Here is a 24515-nt window from a genome sequence, read left to right as displayed (position 1 = left end):
GGGCTTTGGGAGCACCTGTACCTTTTACACTTTTTCCAGCCAGTCCCAGGTCCCCTCAAAGGCTTGGCTTCTGAGGACGTGCCTTAGCAGAGGGCTAGAATATGGAAGCAGAAGACTTGAGCTGGAGTCTGAGCTCTGCGTTTAGTGGCTGCTTAACCTTTAGCAAGTCACTTGCTTCTTGCAGCCTCGATTTCCTCATCTGTAAAATGGAGGTATTGATGCCTGTCTTGCTGTGTGGGTCTTCCTGTGAGCATGCTTTGAAGGTTGCACAGCTCCACTTTTTAACTCCGGGTAGAGACAGATCTGACTTTTCTTTCTTTCTTTCTTTCTTGGCTGTGTCAGGTCTTAGTTGCGGTGTGCGGGATCTTTCGTTGCAGTGCACAGGCTTCTCTCTAGTTGTGGCAAGCGGGTTTTTTCCTCTCCAGTTGTGGCGCACGAGGTCCAGAGTACGTGTGCTCTGTGGTTTGCGCCATGCGGGCTCTAGCTGAGACGCGTGGTCTCAGTAGTTGTGGCACGCGGGCTTAGTTGACCTGCGGTGTTTCAGTTCCCCGGCCAGGGATTGAACCCGCATCCCCTGAATTGGAAGGTGGGTTCTTTACCACTGGACCACCAGGGAAGTCCCCAGACCTGACTTTTCTAAGGATAAATCCCACAGGCTGAACTTTCTTCCACTTCCCGCAGGTGCAACCGGATCTAATATGGAAAGATAATCCTCTCTATGGAGCGGCTGCCGCCCCACTTCACCCCGCCCCTCCCCAAGGTTACAGGTGCTAGTCTTTGGGCGACACCTGCTGGCCAGGTCAGGTACTGCACCCTCCGGTAGCCCAACCGCAGTGGGGAAAACTTGTCTCCTTGGACATTCACAGCCACCGTATGAGGTAGGTGTTATGTTCCCATTTTACAGATGAGGAAAGTGAGTTCATGGGAGGCACAGTGAACCTCTGATTCCAGGTGCTTTGTTCAGCTCCATCTCCTCCCTACCTCTTGCTCTTAGACTGAGCAGAGTGGGGAGTGGTTCTCTCCTAGGCAGAAGAGAGCATATGCTAAATCACCCTGAGATAGGAACTGCGATTAGGGGCATGGCCAGAGTTGGGCGGCCAGGTCCAGGCTGGTCCGAACTGTTGTCCTTGTGGCAGCAACCCCACCAGGCAGAAGACTTGGTGTTCCCCAGCTCCAGACAAGCTAGACTGATGGCAGGGGCTTCAGCTGCTGTAAGACCGTCTGAGGAGGCTCAGGGAGGCTGTTTGGCCAGACTGCCACGAGCTCGGCTGTTTTGGGCAGTGACTGGCCTGAAGCCCAGCACGTGTGTGTTGGGGGTTGAGGGCGGTGTGCCTGGTCTAAGCTACTTCTCAGTCAGGATGACATAAAGTGTAGTGATTGACAGTAAGAATTCAGCCTTATCTTTTAGAGATGCACACTAAAAGATCTACAAATTGATTTATATAATGCATGAGATTTGCTTACAAAAATCCTTGGTGATGGGAAGGGAGGGTGGTAGGGGAATACAGATAAGACAAGATTGCCACGAGTCAACAATTGCTGGCCCTAGAGGATGGGTGCATGGCAGTTCGTTATACGCTTCTCTCTATGTTGTGATATGTTTGAAAATTTTCCGTATTTAAACCTTTCTGAAAATGTGACAGCAGAGATACTACCAACCACCACCGACAGCAATAAAGAGAAAGAAAACTGCGGTCAGACCACCCAGCCCTGCTCAAGGCTTGGGCATTTGACACTTACTAGCTTTGTTAATTTCCCCGTGTCTCGGTTTCACTATCTATAAAATGGGCATGATAATAATTATGCCAGCCTTATAGGTTGTTTGGAGGGTTCACTGAGATTATGCATCTAAAGTACTTAGCATAGTGCTGGACCACAGCAGGGTTCAATGATAAAAAATCATTATTAGGAGTCCATGGCTCTGGTTGTAATTTGCCAAAGGAGAAAGCTACTTTGGCTGATTCAGACAAGCAATTGGCCATTTCGATCAGCTCCAAGGTTCTAACCAAGAGTTTTGGAAGGCACAGCCCTGAACCATCTCGTGCCAGGTGCGTGGCAGACACACACCACAGAGCCAGGTTCATGAAACCCCCCACAGGGAGGCCCTTCTCCCATCACCTGGTATATCCATTTCCATCCAGCTATGACTCTTCCCAGGCTCTTCTTTCAGGCTCTTCCCATCACCCAGGCCCACTCACATCCTGCCTTGGTTTTTCCTAACCACTCCTTTCTCTGAGCTTAAGCAGCTGTCTTCACAGACTAATTGAATCTCAGCCCTAGGTGGGATCTTAAAAGTCTTTTAACCCAACCCTGTAGCTACTGAGGATAGAGTGGTGGGCAGGGCTACCCAGTGGATGGGCCGGAGACAGAGGACAACATGACCTGGGCCATGAATGTCACGGTAGACGGAGTGCAGGCCTAGGATTCAGGAGCCCTGCATCCAAGTGCTGCCACTGACCTTCAGGCTGTATGGCCTGGATGTTCTTCAGCTGCACAGCCACCGTTTCCTCCTCTGCGACACAGGGTGCTCCCAATCGATGGCCTCCAGCCCCCTTCCCACTCTGACCTTTAGGCTCAGCATACAGACTTCCGCATGCTGTCCTCTATACATCTCCTTCCCCGCTGAGCACAAGCTCCCCAGGGCAGGTACCTGCCTTAGAGTTTCCAGGGATGCTGGGAGCTCCTTGCCTAGGGGCCGGGCACAAACTTGCTGAAAGTGTAAATAAACCGACAACATGTGATTCCTCTGAGTCGAGGGTGGGCAGCGGCCAGTGAAAGGACAGAGGTTTCAGACCAGGAAAAGTGGGAAACCTTCCCAAATACCTCACACTGTATCCATAACACCCAATAGTGTTTTAAAGGTTCTGGGATGTCCTTACAGTAAAAGAAACCTATTTACCTCTGGTTATTCCAGTGTTTTCCAAACCTATTTGACCAGAACTCACTTTTTGCATATCACCGATTTCCTCCTCATGAAACTCTTGGGAAATGCAGTGTAAGATCTTTTTGCCTTTTCAGCGGGGTTTAAGTACGATCACATGTGGTAGAGATGCTACGCTTTCATGCCACGTGGTCTGAAATTGGGCCTCCGGCTCCTCATGCCTGCATTCTCAGCTGAGTCTGCCCCCCTCACTGGGGCTGAGCTAGGACTTCAGGGGTCGTTGAGAGTCTTAGCCAGCGTGTGTAAGTGATGCCATTTGACCCAGGCAGCATTTCCTCTCCCAGCGGTCAACAAGCAATGTGTCTAATCATGCATCCCACCCTGACCCCGCCCCCAAGAATCCACGTCAGGGTCACAGGTCAGCAGCAGTTCATGGGAAAGAGGCCCAGCTTTACTGGCGTGTCGGCCCCCCAAAGCCAATCAAATACTGAGCCACAGAGAAAGTCGAATACCTATCAAGGGGGTGACAGTTCCTGTTCTCAGAGCTGTTCAGATCTTGTCTGGAGTGTTGGGGCCGTTCTGCTTTTAACAGAGATGTTGTTAAAGTTAAATATGTGCAAAAGGGGAAGCCAGGAGAGGGAAGGGTCTGGCAATTATGTTGGAAAAGGAGAGGTTGACAGAACTGAGATATTTAGCCTGGCAAAAAGAAGGCTTGTAAAGAGGGCGGCGCTATGGTGGCTGTTCTAAGATATTTGAAAAGCTGTCATCTGGTGGGTCCCGTGAACTCCAGCGGGCTAAGGCAGATGGGGCTCTGTAAAGAAAAGTGTGCCTGATCACAGACAGTGAAATTAGGATGAACTTCTGTGTGGGTAGGGACCCCCTCGGCCCCGGCAGCATTTAACCAGGGACTGTTAGCACCTATCTGGTGGGGTAGAGAGAGCTGGGGTGTGTGAGATGGGGCCGGTCAGGTGGGCTCTAAGGCGCCAGCTGGCCTCCTCGCCAAGTCTATGGCTGTTGGGCTGGTACCCCCCCCCACCGTTCCCACACAGTGTCCCCCATTCCCTTGGCAATCCCAAACAGCATTCCACCCGCCACTGTGGCACTCTGGCTCTGTGGCTTTGCCCCTCCCGCAGGTGGACATTCTCTGCTCAGCGTGGCTGCAGGGGCTTCCTGGTGTCTTCCACAACCCCTGGGCTTTGAAGGGCATCTCAGTCCTTCATGCTGGTAGCTCCGTCCCAGTGATGGGAGGGGCGTTGTCCCACAGAAAGGGTGTAGAAGGGGACTCTAAGCTGTCTTCCACCCCTGAGATCCTCTGGTTTGTGGACTGAAGTGGCCAGATTTCCTAGGAAGAGGGCTTTGAGCATCCAAGTCAAGGCCAATTCCATGGGCCGGACCTTGACCTCCCCTTCACTATGGAGGATAATCTCCTCAGGGTCTGTGGCATTTTTAAGCATCCTCTGTGTGCAGTACTGTACAAACACATAAATTACACATTGTGTGACGCTCTGAGGCAAGGGCCTGTGGTGGGAAGAGCCCTGGACCAGAATCCAGAAAACCTGGTTCTTGGCCCAGGTCAGCCTCCATGGTCTGACCCAGGACAAGTCCCTGGGATGGACTCAGGTTTTGTAGGACCTGAAGCTTAGACCATTCGAAGGGACCTCCTTAAGGAAAACAATACACAACTATAAATACAAAATGAGGTACAAACGTGATTATTTAGGATGCTAAAAAGAAATTGCCACAAATTACAAATTCTGAAAAAACTGACAAATACCACAGATATCACACAATCTGGACAAATAACAATATTTGTGTGAACTCACTGCCTGACACACCTCTATAATGCCTTAAAAATTTTTTTTTAACATTTCTTCTGCTCACAATTTTACACACCAGTTCCTGGCTCCATACATTTCCAGCCTGGTTTCTCTTCCAAGACACACGTCTCTAGTAAAGGCACCTCAGGCCATAATCATGCTGTGATACAACTTGGGCGCTGCCACTTCATGTCACAAAGCCAAGTGAATTGGCCCAATGGGTGGTCGCATTCCTGCAGCCATTCCCTAAACCGGGATGGCTACCCAGTAGTGCTAACCATTCTCTATGCATAAATATATCTCACCAATCCCAAATCGAATGGATCCACCACTCACTCACTTTGAGGGATCCTGAGTCAGATCCAAATGCACACCAGACCCAAAATGCACACCAGAGTAGAAACGAAGAGAAGCCATAATTGATTGCAGATCAACTGTAGTATTCTACCAAATTACCAATACCATCTGACTATGTGAACTTATTACTGGGGCCCTCCAAGACCCTGGAGCATAAGTTGTCTTAGTTTCATGGTAGATCTGCCTCTGGGCACATCACAAACCTCTTAGAGTTTCAATTGCTTCATCTGTACAATGAACAAAACACTTCTGGCCTGATCTGTCTGTTTTGGACGAGGATCTGAAATGAAAGAAAATGTGAAGCCTTTGGATCCCCAAAGTCCTGAGGAAGATGATGGTGATGCCAGCCGAGCGGGCATCTTCTGAGACTCAGGCTTTAGGTTCAGAGCTCCTGCAGCTCCGGGGCTCACCCTTCCAGGCCAGAAACTCGCATATGAGAAGGGCAAAGCTTAAGGCTTTAATTCCAGTTAAAGCACATGCCTCTGGAAGGCATGACCCGTGAAGTTGTAATCGGGTATTTGCAACCCTGTAAGAATGAGCTTGTCTAGTCATTAAATCGGCACTGAGTGCCCCCTCGTGTGAGTTGGCATCAGGTTAGGCTCTACAGGTACAAACCGAAAGGGCTTGGAACCTAGTGTTGAGAAGAGGAGACGAGTCAGATGTGCGCACAAGCAGCCACAATGCAGGATGAAGGGATGAGCGCCACGGGCCAAGAAGCTGTCTGTGGCAGGTAGAGAACAGAGGAGGGCTGGTCCAGGCTGGTCCGGGAAAGCTGGGGGTGCCCGACCGGGCCTTGCTGCACGAAGAGGCTTACGCAGGTAGAGCAGGGGCACCGGGTACTTGAGAAAGGAGTGAAAAACATAGCAATCAGGCTTTCCAGAAGAGAAGATGCTTAAATACAATGTGATGAACACATTTGTGAGTGCCTCGTGGGTCAGAAGGACTGCAGGATAACCCAGGAAGCCGGCAAAGTGAGCTCCCACTTATGGAATTTTCCTGTTTTTCTTTCTCTCTTAGTTTGGATTCCACCCACCTCCCCCCGCCGCCACCCCTGAGAGAGACCTGGCAATGAGCTTCAGCTGCACGGAATTCCGGCTTCATGGAACCTCTCTGGGTTGGCTTCTCAGCCAGTTTCAGAGTTGGGAGCAGAGGGGACTGCGGGAGAGAGGCCATAATTATTGAGGGGGCTTCTGCAGCCCCTGACCAACCCTCCTGAGACAGTGGCTTGAACAAGGGCCATGGAACCCCAGAGACGCCATCTGTCAGGGAGGAGCCTCAGGGATTGGGGCCCTTTGTTCCGTGAGCTTAGGACCATGATACGAGAATCCAGAATGGTGAGAGGGTAAGTGGCAAAACGTACCTAGACATCCTCGGAGCTAAGCGTATAGAATTTTGGTTTAAGGAATGCCCGGGTAATTTAATGACGTGTACTACCTTTTTATATAGGCACCATAGCCTATTAATTGCAATGATTCACCTCATCTCAAGAAGACAGAAGTATTTTAGATATATGTGCGTGCATTTGAAGCAAAAACTTTATTTTTTGTGATTTTTGTTTGCTTCTGAGTATCAGTGCGTGAAAATGTGTATTTCTGTCTCTTTGCCTGCAGTAGAGAATGTGCATAGGTGAGGAAACTGAGGCCCAGAAAGATAAAGTGACTTGTCTAAGATCACACAGCTGGCTAAGGTGGCAAAAATGAGACTAGAACTGAGGATTTCTGAATCGTAGTCCAGGACTGTTCATATAACATTAAAATCAATTACAAATTGGAAAAAAAGGTGGGGAAATCCTTATTTGTTTTTTTCTCCTCCAATCAATGAATTAGTACTAAAAACATCAATCCCAAATTAGCTATATAACCCCAAATGTCAAGTTTTTACCATTGACCTGGTTCAGTATTGATTCCTTTTATGAAAACCATATTTATGCTGAAGTTGTTCCAGAATTTCGGAGCAATAAGAAGCCTTTGCTAAAATAATTATATGCCTTTGTTTTTGAAGAAAATTATCCAAAATATATAAGCTGTTGTTTGAGTTAAACAATGAAAACATCTGTTGTTTCTCATGATGGCTCTAGTCCTAATGTAACATGGCAAAATAATACCCCCCAAATATCCATGATTAACCTGAATTGGAAAGGGTTCACCTCCCAGTGTCTTCATATAGCTGCTTCAGCTGGCATTGGTAACACACACACACACACATCAGCTACATCATCACCCAGCATTCTGATGCAACAAATTATTGAAATTAATTAATCATTTTTTAAATGAGCAGTGTGTCCCTGCTGGAAATGAATCCCACAAATTTGAGGCTTTAAACAAACGTATTAGGGCATATGCATAGGTGTCAATGCACGATTTTTGGATTGTATTCAAATTGCATCTGAGCACAGGTGTGCCTGTCATTAAGTATTTATGTTTACCTGTACACATGAATGTTTGCCTGGGCAACTGTGTTTGTTCTCACATTGGTGTACATATATTTGTGTGTGGGTGTGAGGGCTTCCATCCAAGTCGTGACTTTGAAGGAATTGTCCCTTTTATCAAAATAAAAAATTAGCCCCTCCAAAACGTCAGCTGTGGGAGGAGAGCATCAGGGTTCGGCGTGGGCGTGGGTGAAACAAGCATCCCACTGTCTTCCCTGGAGTTCCCTTGCTGTGATTGTTGCTGACTCTGCCATAGCTTCCCAAGTACAACTCTAGTTAAGAGGGGAACTTCAGAACACATCGGAGCCAGGCTGTCACTAGCAAAGATATTTTCCTAAAAACTAAGCAGGAACAAAACCTAGGAAATGGAAAATACAAAAAGCATGTGGACTGTCTGTTTTCAGGTCCTTTCCTTGCTGACAGTCACTCAAGCCCTTCCAGCCTCAAGCACACCTTTTTTTCGGTCTTTCTGGGGCCTCTTCCTGGATTCCCAACTCCTGAATTCTGGCCTCGTTGCCATAGGGACTGCAGGATGTCATCCCAACATCCCCTCCCATTGAGCTGTTCCCTCCCCCACCCCCTATAGTTCAAGGTCCTCTGAGTGGAAGCCAATAACATTAGTGATATATACATTTACTGTGCTTACTGCGTGCTAGCCACGGGGCTTGTCTTAGTTAATCCTCACAACAGCTCTCTGAGGTAGATGCTGTGGCTGTCCCCACTTTACAGGTGAGGGAACGGGGGTCGGCACACATTAATTCCCCAAGACTGCACAGCTAGTAAACGGCAGAGTTGGGCTGAGATCTAAGCTCTGGCTCTGAAGTCATGCTCTTAACCGTGACACTATATACAGAGAGAGTCCCGAGTCTGCCCTCCTCACCTGCCCACCCCTGCTCCCCACATCCCCTCGTCCTCTTCAGGAGACAGTGAACGACCTCACCCTTTGGGTGACACCTGACTCTCTGCACACAGTGTTGTGGTCCCTGAAAGGCCCTCAGGTGTAACCAGTATAAAAGGGACACTTAGGTTAGAGGAGGTACTTCAGGTAAATGGAGAGCAGAGGGTCCCCCTCTCTCCTTCCAGCATGTGGGGCTCGAGCAGCTGTGCTGACACCCCCAGGCGCATTCAGGACCCGTCCCCTCCCAACAGACAGCAGCCCCTTTCATCCTGTCTGACTTAGCAGCTTATTTTAGGCATGGCCTGACCAGGTGCCCTGGGTCAATAGGCTTAGTTTTAAATAACTGGATTCCTCTCAGCAACCATCTCCTTTAGAAGGGGAGGAGCAGGACGGAAGAATGAGCCCAGGAGGCTGGCGGTGGTGAGGGAAGCTATCAGCCAGAAGACTGGAGATGGCTGGGCTCTGTCGCTGCCTGCCTGACCCCAGGCAGGTCCATCGCCTCCCCGCTCAGGGCCTCATCTTCCTCATCTGTAAAGCGGAGGGCTGGGCTGGGTCATCTCAAACACCTGTTGCAGTCTGCCCCATGTCTCTGTTCTAAGCCTGTGTTCACAGAGGGCAGAACACCTAGTGAAAAAGCATCCACTTGGGAGTGGTGACTTCACATCACGCAGCTGGGCCACGAGGGCAGGCAGCACCGTGCAGAGCAAGCAGTGCTGCCCTGGAGTCTGGAGACCTGGGTTCCGGTCTTGCTTGTGATACAAACTGGGTGACCTGGAACAAGCTAAGCCTCACTTTTCTCACCTGTTTTAATGGGGAGTGATAAAGCTTCAAAGGATATTGGGAGGATTACACGGAGCAATTGCAGGTGAGAGCCCTTTAAACTCTGAAAGTACTATACAAAGAAAGTAAATGCACCTGGCAGTTCCTCAAAAAGTTAAAAATAGAATTACCATATGATCCAGCAATTACCACTCCCCAGAGAGTTGAAAGCACCGTCTCGAAGAGATACTTGTACACCCATGTTCCTGGCAGCATTATTCACAATCACCAAAAGGTGGAAGCAACCCAAGTGTCCGCTGACAAATGAATAAACAAAAGGTGGTCTATACATACAATGGATGTTATTCAGCTATGAAAAGGAATACAATTCTGACACGTTACAACATGGATGAATGTTGAAGACATTATGCTAAGTGAAAGAAGCCAGACACAAAAGGACAAATATAGTATGATTCACACTTAAGTGAAGTACCCCAAAGAGACAAATTCATAGAGACAGAAAAGTAAATTAGTGGTTACCAGGAGCTGGGGAATAGGGAGTTACTGTTTAATGGGTACAGAGTTTCTGTTTGGATGATGAAAAGTTCTGGAAATGGATAGTGGTGATTGTTGCACAACACTGCGAATGTACTAAATGCCACTGAAGCGTACACTTAAATACAGTTAAAATGGTAACTTTTATGTCACGTACATTGTAACATATTTTAAAGAGTAAATGCCTTGGGGCCCCACACCTAACCTGCTGCCCGGCACACATTCATTTTGTACCTGAGAAGATACCTCACTCCAGCCCTATTCAATTCTATGACGACTTTATGCAGATTGACATAAGGAATAAACCAATTTCTGCTTAGTGACAAAGCCGTGGGGTTGGGGGGGACAGATGAGGATGAAGAAGGAAGATACACCAGATACAGCTGACATTAAACTATTTATTGAAATAATGTCTGAGTAATCACGATGTGCTCAGTGTGAGGAAAATTCCCGCAGAGTGGTGGGGTGGCGGGCTTCAGCGGGGCTTCCTACGAGGCAGGCTTGCACAGGCAACTGGGGCTTGGAAGGGCAGGCAGCTTTCAGCTTGGTGGTGGGGAGTAACCCCGGGCCGGCACCAGAGGGTCTCAGTCTGGCTTTTACTCCCAGCATCCATGATCCCCCATCCCAGGGGGTAAACTGAGTCGGAAAGAGGCAGGCTGCCTTGGCCCCAGGTGACTGGGCCAGGAGACAAGGGGCGCCCTTGGCCCGAGCAGGGCGGTCTCTTGGCACATGTATGACACACGCCTGTGTGCGACCGCAGGCTCGGAGCCGGTGGGTGGCGGGGACCCCTCGCCTCTCAGAGAACCCTGGTCCGGGCCGTACGGTCCGGGTCCCCGCCCCTGTGCCTGGGCTTGTGGGGCTAGGGGCCGTGTGGGCTCGGGTCTCGCGCGCGCTCCCCGGCAGGGGTGCCGCGGGGGGGGGCGGGGGGGGGCGGGGAGAGCGGCGCCTAGCCCAGCCCCGCGGATGACAGGAGCCAGGGAGCCGAGGAGGGAGGAGCCGCCGCCGCCGCCGCCGAGCGCTGGGCTGAGGAGCAGAGAGAGCGGGGCGCGGAGTGCGGGCGGCTGGGAGCGCGCTGAGCGGGGGAGAGGCGCTGCCGCACGGCCGGCCACAGGACCACCTCCCCGGAGAATAGGGCCTCTTTATGGCATGTGGCTGGTAACTTTCCTCCTGCTCCTGGACTCTTTACACAAAGGTGAGACCCGCGCGGGCGGCGGAGGCGGCGGAGCCGCGGTGCGCGAGGCTGGCGGCGAGGCGGAGTGCCCGGCGGGCTCCAGGTGCCCGGGGTGGGGGGTGGGGGTGCGGGGGGATGGACCCCGGCGCGGGGCCCCGGATGGGGCGCAGCGGGGGAGGGGCAGGCACTCGGGGAGCGGCCAGGTAAGAGTCCGCCCTGGACCGCCCCGCCAGCCACCCGCGCCTGCCTTTTTGGGGTGCGCCCGGCGGGGAGGTGGTGAGACAGCCCCTCATCTCCCCACTCGTTGCCGGGCCGCCGTTCCGCCCGGACCCCTCCCCCAGCCCCTTGCCCGCTGCCTGCGGCTGGGTGGCGCTGGGACCCCGGGGTGCCCTCCGAGTCGAGGGTTCCTTAGGCCGTGACTGTTCACCTGGGAGTCCTGGCGGAACCGGGCCGCGGCTTACTCCCTCTCTGCCACCGCGCGCCCCTCCGCCGCCCCGGACCCCCTGCACCGCACCGCACCGCGCTTATCCGCGCCCTGGCTGGATGCAAGGCGGGGAGAGCCGGGGGTCCCGAGACCTGGGGTCCCTATAATAGCAAGTTTGTTCTCCAAACCTAGAGGTCGCCTTCGTCCAGTCCCACCTCACCCCCTGCCCCGGGCACTAGCCCCGGCTTGGCTGCGCCGCCTGGCCACCTCGGGCAGCGCGCCCCAAGGTGCGAGAGTCTACGCTTCGGCTCCTGGTCAGCGGACATGGGGACGAGTCTTGGGTTGGGGGGGGCGTGTCGCTTTCCCGGGAGAGAAGGCGTTGCTAAGGGTGGGTCCAGGTGTCCGGCATGTCCAGACCTGCTGCTGGGGCGCTGCGCACCTGATCCTCGAGGTAGCCGGGATTGGGGGTTGGAAGCGGTCAGACATTTCCAACCAGAGTCACCTGGGCACCGAGTCGGGATCAGGCAGTCCCCGGCTGTCGGGCTTCCAGGCGGTCGCAGAGGACGTGCCCCCGGGCGCACAGATGGCGGGAGATGAGGCGGCCGAACTCGGCGCCCTTTGGCTGAGGAGCACACACGCTCTTACGAGCTCAGCTTTACCTGTGCAGCCCTCTAACTTTTCTCCTTCGCGCCCTGAGGGACGGCCTCTACCCGCTCTGCCCAGGCGGCTACCCGGGACCAGCTGCAACTCTTGACCCCTAGGCGATGGGGGAAGGGCAATCCAGCAGAGGGTTGGCGCTCCCGGACGGGTCCGGTCCCTCCTTGCCGACGCCCCAGGGGTCTGGAGTCTGCAACCTGCCGGAGCTGACTGCAGTATCTTGTGGCTTTGGGGGAGGAGGGTGACCCTATTTTATTTGTAAGTACCGCCCGGTCAAAGCCAGACTGAAGGCCAAGATGCTGCTGAGGTGCGGGGCGAGGGCTGGCCCCTGAATCGTGGGCAAAGTAGTTGAGTTTCTCTGACCCAACGGGTTCCACGGGGTGACACACCAAGGCTGGTCTAGGTTGATTAACCCCTTGACCTCGCACAGCACCCTGTCATACCCCGTCCGCGGAGCAAGAAGCCTGCCTCCTGTTCACCCGGGCCCCCCACCCGCAGTCTCCCTCTCCCCAGGCTCTTCCTGCTTCCCTCCGCCCCGCAGGCTGGCTCGGCTCGCAGCTTTAATTACATTAATATTAAAAATACATAAGGTGAGGAGCGGCCGCTTTCTCTCTGGCTAGTTCCCTCTCCACCCGCCGGTCCTTTCCATTTCGTTGGGCGAGGAAGCACAGGCTGGAGCTGCCGCCACACTCTTGTCCAGCTTTGTCCACACACACCTCCCACCCCCTTTCTGGAGACCTCTTCCAGAGCAGCCCATTCCCCAGGAGTCGAGGCCCCCTAGCAAATACCTGATGGACTGTCCCCTCCCCCTTCCAGAAGCCGGGCATTAATAAATGAAGCCCAAGCTATTTGATAGGGAAGGGGCAGATGGGGATGGGGGTGGAGAAAGGCCCAGAGGCGGCAGGACGGCCCGAGGGGCAAAATCCTCTCCAACAGGAGAAGCAAGTAGCTCTGGCCTTGGGCCTGTGGGAGGTTGGAGGTGCCAGGTGAGGCGGCACCCAAGTGGCCTTTGGGTCTGCAGAGCTCCCGCGCCCCTGCCATTCAGAGGCTCTAGCATCTGCGCTGGGCGCCAGGGCGACTTGCCAGACAGGCCTTTCTTTTCCTTCGTGCCTTAATTGGGTCTTAGGTGCCAGGCTGGTCCCCGGGGCCTGTTCTGCTTGGGGTGGCGCGGTGGTGGTGGAGGCGGCCGGGGGAAGATGTTGATGTGGTGAGAGCGGCGAAGATGGGGTTTGGTGTATTTTTCTCTCCCGTTGACAGTCACCCCCGCGGCACCAAGGAAAATGTAAATGTGAATGCTCGAGCCTGTTACAGAAAACAATATCCTCTTGCAATAATTTGTACGTCCATCTGTGAGGAGCGGGAGGAGGCAGAGAGAGAGAGAAGAGAAAACAAGATGAGATGGAGCGTCCTCTGGATGGAATTAAGCAGTTATTGAATGTGTTTTAAGCGTCTGTTATTTCCATTCCTCTCGAAATACCCTTTTTTTTTTGATGAAGCCTGAGCTCAGACTGATTCCCCAGAACTAAACTGGGAAGGTGTTTTAATAATCGGTTATCGAGTCTTCAATAACTGCCTTATTATTGCCAAAACAAATCCAGGTTCGGGCAGCCAGATGAACCCCAGTGAGGCTCTCTCCGTTGTTACATCCAGCGTGCCAGCATCTGTGTTGCCTGCATTTGCATTTTTACTGTGTAAAAGAGCAAGCTTCCCCGGCACTAAAATTCCTGTTTTCTAAAAGCCAAAATAATGGGGTGCATTGATTTTTTCATTCCCCCCCAACCTCTCAGATGGGGACTCATGGTTCTTCTCTCTAGAGAAGACCAAATTAAAAGCCTTCGTCAAGCCATTAAGAAAATCTCTAACACTCTGTTCAGAGTCTAATTAAAAGGGGGGGGGTGGGCACTCAGGGGATGTGTTTTTAAAATCTCGAAATGGCAAACACAACTTAGGGGAAGGAGGTGAAAGACCAGTGAACAGTGGGGAGGGGGTAGGTAGGCAGAGAGGCCCTGCGTGCTAGGATGACATGGGGGAGAATGGGATTGCCTTGATGCCCGACAAACCTTTCAGATGCTTCGTATTTCTGGGCATCAGAGTCAGCTGCCTTGAATATATTTCTGCAGCAGACTGGGGAGCTCAATTAGAAACAAAAAGCAAGTAAGCAGTTGACCCGAAGGCAGCGCTTAAGTTGAGCAGATCCCAGTAGACTGGCTGAATAGGCTTATTTTTCTCAGATTGAGGAACCGAGAGAAGGTGGGCAAGCAAATGGCAGGGGTGGAGGGTGGGGTTGGCCCAGAGATGCTTGCGCGCCGCCCCCCCAGACACAGGGTGGCTGTCCACACAGGGCACCTCGTGGGCTGTTGGCTTTTGTCAGAGGGATGCAGACCTCCAGTCCCCCTTACCTTCTCCAGGTCTTCAGGAATTCCACCCTTGTGACTTGCTTGGTCCCCTGCTCAGCTTGGTGAAGGACGATTTTATCTGTGCATGAGTTGAAGGGAAGGTGGATGTTCAGAGAGCTTTTATTGGGGTATGGATACCAAGCTGGGAGATTCTTCCCTCCCACATGATCTCGGAGGAGGTGTTTCTTGGGGTCATTGGAAGTAGTCAAGAGGAAACGCCCCCAGCTTCCGAAGTGCTTTCGCAGCCCCTAGCTCAGTATATTCTAACCAGCACCCAGGTGCGTGAATGGGGTGAGCCACAGGCAGCAGACAAGACAAGGTGCCAGGAACCCAAGGGCAGGCCCTGGATTTGCATATAATTTGCATACAGATTTGCATGCTCACCTAGCCAGGCCAAGAGCCTCCTCACCCTCTGTAAGTAGCAGCATCTTGATCTCAGCCTCAGTTGCAGCCAGGCAGTGGCTTTTCCTTCTGTGGAATGGGGGTGGAGCAACAGTGGGGAGAAGGATGATGTTTTGGGTAGCACTTCTCTCTGGCCTCTGAGCTTTAGGCCTACAGGGGCTCAGCACTGAGTTTTTCTTCTGGCAAGGCAGCCCCCGAGGTTGCAACTGGGGTGGAATGGGTGACCAGTGGCAGAGACACCCGAAGGTGGACCAAACTTTGGGTGTGGGTTGTCCCTCTTGTACTGCAGGAAGAAGAGAGGGGCACACCTGCTATGGGGATCCCGGGCCAACCTTTGCCTTCTGGTGAGTGCACCCCCAGAACGGAGGTGGCTTAGGGCTGTGGTCGGTGGGTGGAGAAGCAGCAGCTGATGGGAAGAGGGTATCAAGTGAGGCAAAATGCTCTTTCACCCCACTGATTTGTCAGTGTCCAGCTTGGGGGGCGGTTGTGGCCTCTGAGTGGAAGAGCCCGCTGCTGCTGCTTCTACCATTGTTAAGGCACCTTCTGTCCCATGCAGTGGTTGGGGGCACGGCGAAAGGCAGGCACTGTGTCAGAAGGATGGGTGTATAAAGAGTTGGGAGTAATGCTTGAAGAGCACACAGTTCAGGGCAGCTGGAGCGCTCCTTCCCAGAGAGCCAGCTGGGACGCCCGCAGTGGGGAGGTGGCTTCGGGAATGATTCTGTCTGCATTTCCGGGGCCCTGGGCAAATCCCACCCTGGCAGGTGCAGCTCCAAGGCCTCCCAGAGTGTTTTTCTGCACATCTAATGATCTGGGAGGGCCCTGGTCCACCAGAGCCCACAGAGGTTTCTGAAGGAGGTGGGGTGGAGCCCTAAGGTGTTGGGTAGAGCCTCAGGGGATGGCTGGAGGGAGAGAGGGAGAGGGCCAGTGGGCAGAGCTTCAAGCCCCCCAGTTCTTCCAACCAGAGCATTTTATATACTAGAATTGTGAAGAAAAATAAAAAAAGATTGCAATTTGATGGTGCAGTGGATATTCTGAGTCAAGGCAAACCCTTCTTTCGCATCCTGGCTCTGCACTTAGTATGTGACCTTGGACCTCTCTGAACCTCACTTTCTCCAGCTATGAAATGGGACTAAAGGAGATAATGCATATGAAGTACCTAGATTATAACTCGTTTTAAATAAACCTTAGACCTCTTCTTTTTTCTGCACTACTCCCAGCTTCACCCCCCGCCCCCGAAGTAGAGCATCCGCTTCTGTCCCGAATGGTTGTACTAATGAGCCACGGTTTTGGCCAAGCCAGCTGACTTAGACTTTGTAGCAGTAAGAAAGGCTGAATGGTGGCCAGGACAGGGGACATCACAGCTTCCTTCTATCACCTATCAGCTGGGTAGCCTGCAGGACCCATCCTCAGCCAGATCGCTGAGGCCATGCAGCCAACCTGGGTGTCCCTGGGGTGGGGTGGGAGCATCCAGCACATTCCCTTTCCCCAGCCACAGCTGGTGGCAGTTGTAGAAAAGGTGAGGGCACAGGTTGGCTCCAGATTTGGATTTGAGGGTGAGGCAAAGGCCAGTCTCATGCTTACCAAAGGAAGGCTGGGGTTGGTTGATAAATCTCTACCATGACTGGACACAATAAGAACTAGCCTGATTTAATGCCATAAACCTATGTACATGGGCTGCACAGGGTGAGCCCCCCCCCCCCCCAATACCTTGTAGCTGGATGGATTTCTGTCTTTCCCTGCTAGGATGAACTTTGCTGTTTTTCAGGTAGTTTCATGTATAGAGAACACCCTTGACAGCCCGTGACCTGGACCACTCCTCCCTCCATAACCCAGTCAGCCATATGACCCAGGGAAGCAGCATATGACCCAGAGGTCAGGTGCTGCTCATGGCAGGTTGTGGCCTGTGGGTCCCATGAGCGGCGGGGTGCGGGGCTGTGGCACAACAGCCTGTGTGCCCTGTTTAACAGCTGTTTGTCCTGTGCTGCTTCAGCATGAATAGCATTAGCCTTGGGCACCACCCCTGCCATCCAGCTGCTATCCCCTCGTCCGTTCAGCCGCCCCCTGCCCCACTTCCCCGTGCCCTTGCTCTACACGCTGCTTGCACTGACAGTTTCCAAGGTCACCGTCTTCATTAAGAACAGTTATTCAAAGGCAAGTTGCATCTCCATTAAACTCCGTGTGTGTGTGTGTGTGTGAGTGAAGAAGCATTGTCCATAGACCTAGAAAACAAAGCTCAGCTGTCTAATACAGGCACGTTACCTAATAGTTCATGTGCCTCTATTTCCCAATCTGTAAAATGGGCAAAATAACCCCTGTCCTGGCTGTCCCCCAGAGCGATTGCTATTGCATATGCACAAAAAGGGTGAAGGCCATACAATGGTATAGCGTGTGACAATGCTTTGTAAACTGAAGAGGGCAACATATAAACACACACATGTAAAAACCACAGCAAATCAGTTTTAGCCTTATAAATGTTCTGCTGAAATGTGAGGTATAATTAGTGCCATCTCATGATACAGGAACAACGAAGGTCTCACAGCTGTGTGTGGCTGTCTCCCCCTCCCTGGGCCTCACACATATGGAGAATTTTCCTAGCCTTTGCTTTTCAACAACATGGGGAACAGCTGATGAGACAAAGCCAGGCTGCCAACCGTCTTCATGGGGTAGACTTGGCAGATTCCCTGTGGCCCCAGTGCCTGGGGGGGGAGTGGGAGGAGCTTACCTCTTCTCCCTCCCCAGCTCCTTAGATGTGAGTTTAGTCCATAATCCTCTGGACACGCCCCTGAGGGTGTTCTCCCTGCTGGGACTCCACAGTTTTTTTGTGGGAAGGGGAGTAGGCACAGGGTCCCACCGTGGGGCACCTTGTTTGAGGTCACAGCGATGACTGGAATCCAGGCCCTGAGAACCCAGCTGACTCAGGGTCGTGGACACCCTGTATCTAGGGTGGCCTCCCAGAGCCATGGGGGAGAAGGTAGGTGGGGGACCTGCTCTGGGGGTGTGACAGCCACGGGTCAAAATCTCCCAGGTTGCAAAGCACCTTCAGGGACATGAAATCCGTCCCCTAATCAGCTGTCTGATCCCCTCTGCACTGTCCCACCAGCATTGTCCTTCCTCTGCTCCAGCACTTCCAGCCACCGGAAACTCCTTCCTTTCAAGGAGGCCATTCCTGGCCAGACAGCTCTGACTATTACAGCTCTCACCCTTACAGTCAGCCATTTTCTTGGTCCTATACCTTCTACTCACTGGCTCTGCTCCTACCTTTAAGGCCACATAAATCCAGGTGAAGCCCTCTTCTACTTGACAACACTTTGGCTCCTTGTAGACAGATGAACTGCCCACCTGAGCCCTCTCCTCTGGGCAGCCAGCAGCCCTGGTCCCTCGAATGCTCCCTCCTATGACATCATTTCCTTTCTCCATGATGCCCTCCGAGCCTGGGTTGCTGGGATCTGAAAGTGGAGCGGCTAGAGTTGCAAGCACGGTGGAGACGGGGGTCTGGTCCCAGCCAGGACACTGGCCAGCTGTGCACCTGGGGCAAATGACTCTCCAGGCCTCTCTCTCCCCATCTGTAAATGGAGGAGATTGAACAAAATAATCTCTTAAGTCCCTCCAGTGTGAACAGTCTAAATCTAGGAGTCTCTGGGGGACAACTGCGCTGTCTGAGCCGACTCCCAGGAAAGACCTTGCTGGCCATGAGGGGCGTTCCTTTGACAGGCCCTGTCTAGGAGGGGCTGGAAGATTAGAGTCTGTTTGACTGTCAGCTGTTGCTCATAACTTCTCCTGGAGCCGATGCTGAGGGGCCTTGTAGGTTGAAGGATGACTGATCTTTACTGGATCTCAGAGGTTTCTGGTTGCTGGTTACAGGAACTATGTTTGTGCTAAGAATCTTAAGAAAAAAGAAAAAACCGTTTCTGATGGACAGAGGTGACCACCTGGACACCGGAGCAGTGCTTCTCGTTGGGGTGGTACTGCTTCCTTAGGGCTGTTTGGAAACTGGGGGGATACTTTTTGGTGATTTTCGTCACTAGAGTAAGGAGGATATAGTGGAGGGCAGGGAGGGATGATTAGGGATGAAATGTCTGATGCCTGGGGCAGTCCCAAATAATTCAGGATTGTCATTCCCCAAATGGCTCTCCTTCATCAGAAACCCGCCTTATAGGATGATCACATCTTGGAGACATTCTGAGAATGAGATGTAGTGCTCCCATTGAGGAACACAGCTGGAGTAAGGGAGGCCCGGGTTTGAAATGCTGCTCTGTTAGCCCTGGCTGTGCCACCTAGGAAATTACTTGATCTCTTGAAGATCCTGCTTTCTTATCTGTAAAATGGGGTCTTGGGCAGCAGCTATATGAGAGGGTGCTCAAAAGGATTAAATGCACTATAATGTAAGGAAAGGGCTCCTCACAGTGCCTGGCACACAATTAGTGCTGAAAAGAAATGGTGGCCATGATGATGGTGAGGATAGAGGTAAAGCAAGTGTGCCAGGTTTGGGGACAGAAGGTCTGGGACTTGGTCCCAGATGCACAACCAGTTCTGGTTGCCTGTAAATGCTCAGATGCTGTCTGGGGGGACTGGCCCTTCCCCTCTTCAGAATCTAGACTCCGATTGCCTCCAAGGTGTGAACACACCATAACGGGGTTTTCTGATGGAGAGGCCAGACCCTGTCTCCCTGGTCCTCACCTGAGTTTTGGATGGACATGGTGGTTGACCTGAGACCCCACTGGTTGATCCTCTCTGGACCCCGTTTTTCCAGCTATGGAATAAGAACAGAGTGAAGACCGATGATACATCTCCTTTCTGAAAACCTTAGTGTGGAGATGCAGAGGAGTAATCATCCTTGCAAATGCATCTAAGAAACCTCACATCTGCATTAAAACGACCACAGCTCTGTGTGAGGCCCAGGAGCCGTGTAGCTATGGCAATGCTCTGAGGTTCTGTCAGCCAAGCCCATGAGAATGGTCTGTTGTTGGGAGAGTGGATTGAAGTCCAGTACGGCAAATCTTTCTCCTATGGAGCGTTACTCTGAGTGTAGACAGAGGACCACCTGCCTCAGAGATAGAGTTCCCTGGCCCTATGACAGACTCAGTGAATCCGGTACCTAAGGACGTGCGTGTTTAACAAGCTCTCCAGGTGGTTCTTATGCACAGGAATGTTTGAGAACTACCGTCTGAAGTTGTCATCATCCTCATCATCATTGGTGAGAGGTATTTGTTGTGGGATATACTTCCCGCCAACCTGCTATCACGATAATATTTATAACAACAGCAACGAATACTTAGGTGGTTACCTCTACCACTTACATATACCAGAAACTGTCATGCATATTAACTCATCCAATCTAACGACCCTTGAAGTAGATATAGTCACCCCCATTCTATAGATGAGGAAACCAAGGTGTAGAGAGGCAAGGTAATCTTGCCTGCAGTTACCCTGCTTGTAAGGGACAGAGCAAGGATCCAAACCTGGGGAGCCTGGCACCAGAGTCTGGGCGTTTAACCACTGTGCTAAGTGCCTAGTGCCGTGCTAGGCCCAGGGGACAGAGTGGTGACCAAGACGTGGAGCTCATAGGCCTGCAGGGGAGCCCTGCCCGTTCCTCCTCCCCGCTGATACCATCCAGCCACGCTCCCTGTGCACAGGGCTTGGATACCCCCTTGCAGGCTCTTGCCCATCTCTCGGGCGGTGCAGGTGCCAGGGACTCCAGCACTGGCAGATGCTCCTGCATGAAAGATCCAGTGAATGAGACTAAATATTGTAAAGGAAGAGAAGAAGTGACTCATTTCTCCCTGTGGAGGTGGTGAGGCGTTAACATTTCAGTCCCCTCAGGTTGTCATTTACGACGATCGGAGATGATGACACGGGGATAATTCAAAGTGCACCTGGGTGGAAGCCTCAGTTGGCCAGACACCTCCGTCCCAACCCAGGCAGGTGGGGTGGGGGGCCCCTGGGTGTCGACTGCGTGGGTGTTGAGCTCCCTTCGCCAAACTAATCCCGATGGCCAGACAGCGCAGGGCAGACGGACAAGTTGATGCGATGGATATTTAGGTTTCAGGGGTGACTCTGGGGCAGCCCAAATGCCTGGGGGCGATTTCTGGTTTAAAAATATTGCTGTGCTATTTCTACGCTTCTAATCTCCCAGCCATTTGGAGCCTGTTTTATGAAACACGGCATCAGGGTGGTGCTCAGTGTTAACCGGCGGAGAAGATTAAATGGATTTAAGTCTGGGCGTCTGTCACATCACAACCAAGCTCATAACTTCCATTTTCTATTAAAAATCCATTTCCCCTTTGACCAGAAGAAGCTTTGCTGTTGATCTGATCTCTCTGTCTTTATTTATGAAGTGTTTCTCCCTCCTCTCCTTCTCTCTGTAAATCTGCCTGGTTCTGTCTTGCAGAGGGAAGAAAGAGCTGGGGGGTGGCTGAGATTTAGGGAAAAGTCGGGAAAGTCGGAGTTTCCTGTCCAAAGATTTGCTTTCCAAATTTGGACTGGCTTCCAGAGAATAAATGAAAGAAAATCCTCATAAGGCCCCAAACTTTGAACTCTTCAGCCTTGTGTTGGAAAAAACTCTGGCTTGGGAGCCAGGCAGACTTTGACTGAATGTTGGCCTGGTGGCCTCCTGGCTGTACGATCTTGGAGAATCTCCCCCCGTGAGCCTCTTTGCCCTCACCTGTAAGGTGAGACTCACAGAGCCCACCTTGTACCTCTGCGTGAGGATTATGTGAGGAAATTCCCTTGTAGCACACAGTAGGCACTCAGTCAGTTAGTCTCCTTTCTTTTGAGAACTCTGTACCATCAGCCAGGCCACTAGGCCTCCAGGGGAGTAGGTGTACAGCCAAAGTGAAATTAGAGAAAGGGCCATAAACCCTTCTGCGAACTCTGCCTTGGGCGGTGGGTTAACCCTCTTCGGCCCCCATCTCCTTTGCAAGCTCCTGGATGGTGGGGGCCATTTTCCCTGGCCTTTGATGCTTTCCACCACACCTGGGGTCCTTCTGAGCATGTGGCTTGTGCTGGGTAAAGATCTCCTGAAGGAACAAGTCTTTCCTGGCCTCGGGTCAGGAAGGACCTGGGAGAGGAGAGCATTCAAGGGTGCAGGAGTCACCCTTGGGTGCAGGACTGCAGGTGCGGGGCTGGGCCCTGGCCACTCTTTGCAGTAACTTTCACCTCCCTGGTCCCCTCGGGGAATCACTGGGATGCGAATAGCAATCCCATCCCTCCTAGTCCTGCATCCTCATTATGGGGAACCAAGTACTTTCACATTCTGTTTTAGCTGCTCAGCAGCCCCGGGGGGACAGGTAAGGTGGTACGGTCCCCCCTTTTGTGAATGAGGACATCGAGGCTCAGAAAAGCTAAGTGGGTTGCCTGAGGTCACACAGCAGGTCAGGAATGAGCCCCAGGAGGGAAGGTAGCACTGTCAGACTTGTCCCAGGTCTCTGACTATTGTCCCATGCTTCTGTGCTCCTCAGAGCTGGCTGAGGCTTTGTCACTGCTCTAAAGTTTCAAATAGGAGCCTGAGGAGGGAAAGCTGCCACCACTGAAGCCTCTCCAGACTCCGTGAGGTGGGGGTGAGGCCCCCAGACCCCTGCTTCTCCCCCTTCCGTGGCTGGTGACTGATCGTACCCATTGCTACTGCAGCCACTCACTGGTGCCCTAAGCCAACCTTCATCTCAGCACATGGCAGAGATTCCAGGGGATTAGTGCCTCAGTTTCCCCTTTATGGATTTGCTTACTCCTTTCTCTTGGCAGGTGGGGTGAGGCTGAATTAATATTTATTTAAAGGCTTCTGCATTCCAGGCTGACAGGTGCCTTGTGATGGTAAAATATGAGCCCAAAGTAAGTGCAAAATGCTATTGTTTTACACCCGAGGGTGATGTTTCGTAATGGCAATGCACTGTCAGGGCTATAAGCTGAAATGAATGGTTTGTCTAATCCTCCCCAGCTCCCCCAGACCCAGAAGACAGCAGCTCACATACCAGGGTGGGAGAAATATGAGGCTACTCACCTTTTGCTATAAATCCGCTGTTTCTTTAGCCCTGACAGGTGACTGGACAATTCCAGTCAATTCATCAATTACATCTACCCATTTGTAGTCGCTGAGAACCCCGTGTCCTTGGCTCTGGCAGGATCGGAGGCCCAGAGAGCAGGAAGGCTGTTGCTTTTGTGGCTGACAGTTCTTCCAGGAGCCCGGAGCCGAGAGAAGCCTGGTCCCCAAGGGTTGTCTCTGCAGGGAGGGTGAGATGGATTTCCAGCCAGGAGAGAAGACCAGGAATGTGTATTAAGGGTGGGTTTGGGATGGAAGAAAGGACGGGGAGGGATGCCCAGCCTGGAAAACCAGATTTTGTGGTTTGATTCCTTTTGTCTTTGGTGTGGTTCATACAAAAGGACAGTTTCGCCCCCAGGCTCTGAAGGCAGGCAAAGTTGGGTTCTGGCCCAGCTCTAATACTTTCACTCTGGGTTACTTTGGGTAAATTAGTTAACTTTGCAGAGCCTTGATTTCCTTATCTGTACAATGGGATGATAATAATAACATCCCCTAGAGAGTCATGAGATTAAGTGAGAGAACACCTCTAACAGGTCTAGCACCCAGCCTGGCCTGTAGTTAGTGAAATCCATGGTGGCTAGCAGTCGTGTTTTTTTTTTTTTTTTTTTTTTTAAAACATCTTTATTGGAGTATAATTGCTTTACAATGGTGTGTTAGTGTCTGCTTTATAACAAAGTGAATCAGCTATACATATATCCCCATATCCCCTGGCTAGTAGTATTGCTGCTGGTCTTATCATCACTGAGGGCTACTTCATACTGATCCTTAATTATTTTCTTACCCTGCGCCTTGAATCAGACAATTCCTGAGTTCCTGTCTGTCAGGGATCTTTCTCAGCTTCCTAAGTCCATTTGTCAGGCGTAATGTCTACATTATGCCTCTTTCTGTTCCTTGATGGATTCTGGCTTCCAAAATCCATAAAGCTGCCATGGTGAGGGTGTCTGATTAACTAGGTTGTCTCAGGAAGTACCCAGAACCCCAGAGTCATGTTCCTGCGCCCACAGACTAAGCATTGTCTGAAATGTTGAGTCCGACGTGGGCCCCTCCCAGGGGGTGTGCGTGTGCGTGCGTGCACAGGCATGTGGATATATTAATCCTGTTCTTGGCCAGCTGAAAAGGGAAGTTGGAGGCCAGGTGGTGTTTGAGGGAGGTATAAGCCCCCTCTTTATTATTGCAGTGGTCACAATCATCTAAGGGTTAAGGAATCAGACTCCGGGCTCAGATTGCCTGAGTCTGAGTCCCAGAGCCCTCACTTACTGGTCATGTGGACTTGGGAAAGTCTCTTGGATCTCTCAGTGCATTCGTTTCCTCATCTGTAAACTGGAATTAGAACAATACCTCCCTCACAGGGTTGTCGGGAGCACTAAAAGTCATACGAGTAAAGTGCTTACAACAGTGCCCGGCGTGTAGAAGATGCTTAACGAATCATTGTTGACTGAATGTCGATAAAGAAGTCTTTCAGGAGCTGAGCAGGGCCCTGGGAACCTGGGGAGTGTGGAGCCGAAGAGAAACTTCCTAAGCCTCAGTTTGCTTACTTGCAGAATGGCATGACTTCACGGCCTTGGGGAATCCTCTAGTCCCTGTGAGTTGGGCAGGCTTCCAAGGGTCCCCACTGGGGTCCCCTCTTCCACAGAGCAGACTTCTCCACCACCACCACCGACACTGTCACCGGAGAGGCAGCGTGAGGACGTGGATGGGAAAGCTATGCTGCCCACCGTGCCCCGGCACCACCCCCTCC

The 24515-nt window shown here is 52.0% G+C and overlaps 1 protein-coding gene across 3 annotated transcripts in view; it reads left to right on the top strand.

Moving 5' to 3' along the window:
• Positions 1-681: 681 nt before the first annotated feature.
• The window catches only part of DSCAML1 (DS cell adhesion molecule like 1), a 356638-nt gene continuing 332804 nt past the window's right edge, over positions 682-24515 (top strand). The window contains exons 1-2 of one of the 3 annotated variants that reach the window (XM_067039017.1): positions 682-878; positions 6073-6169. In XM_067039017.1, coding sequence (XP_066895118.1) covers positions 6124-6169 — 46 coding nt within the window. In that variant the 5' untranslated portion in view covers positions 682-878; positions 6073-6123. Of the gene's footprint in view, positions 879-6072; positions 6170-10710; positions 10888-24515 lie in introns of those variants that run through there. The other 2 variants (XM_059070778.2, XM_067039019.1) reach the window with 2 other exon arrangements.

This window comes from Kogia breviceps, chromosome 7 (genome assembly GCF_026419965.1).
Source record: "Kogia breviceps isolate mKogBre1 chromosome 7, mKogBre1 haplotype 1, whole genome shotgun sequence".
NCBI classification, from domain to species: Eukaryota; Metazoa; Chordata; class Mammalia; order Artiodactyla; family Physeteridae; genus Kogia; species Kogia breviceps.
The sequence above is the reverse complement of the archived record's forward strand: the minus strand, read 5'-3'. Positions and strand labels throughout refer to the sequence as shown.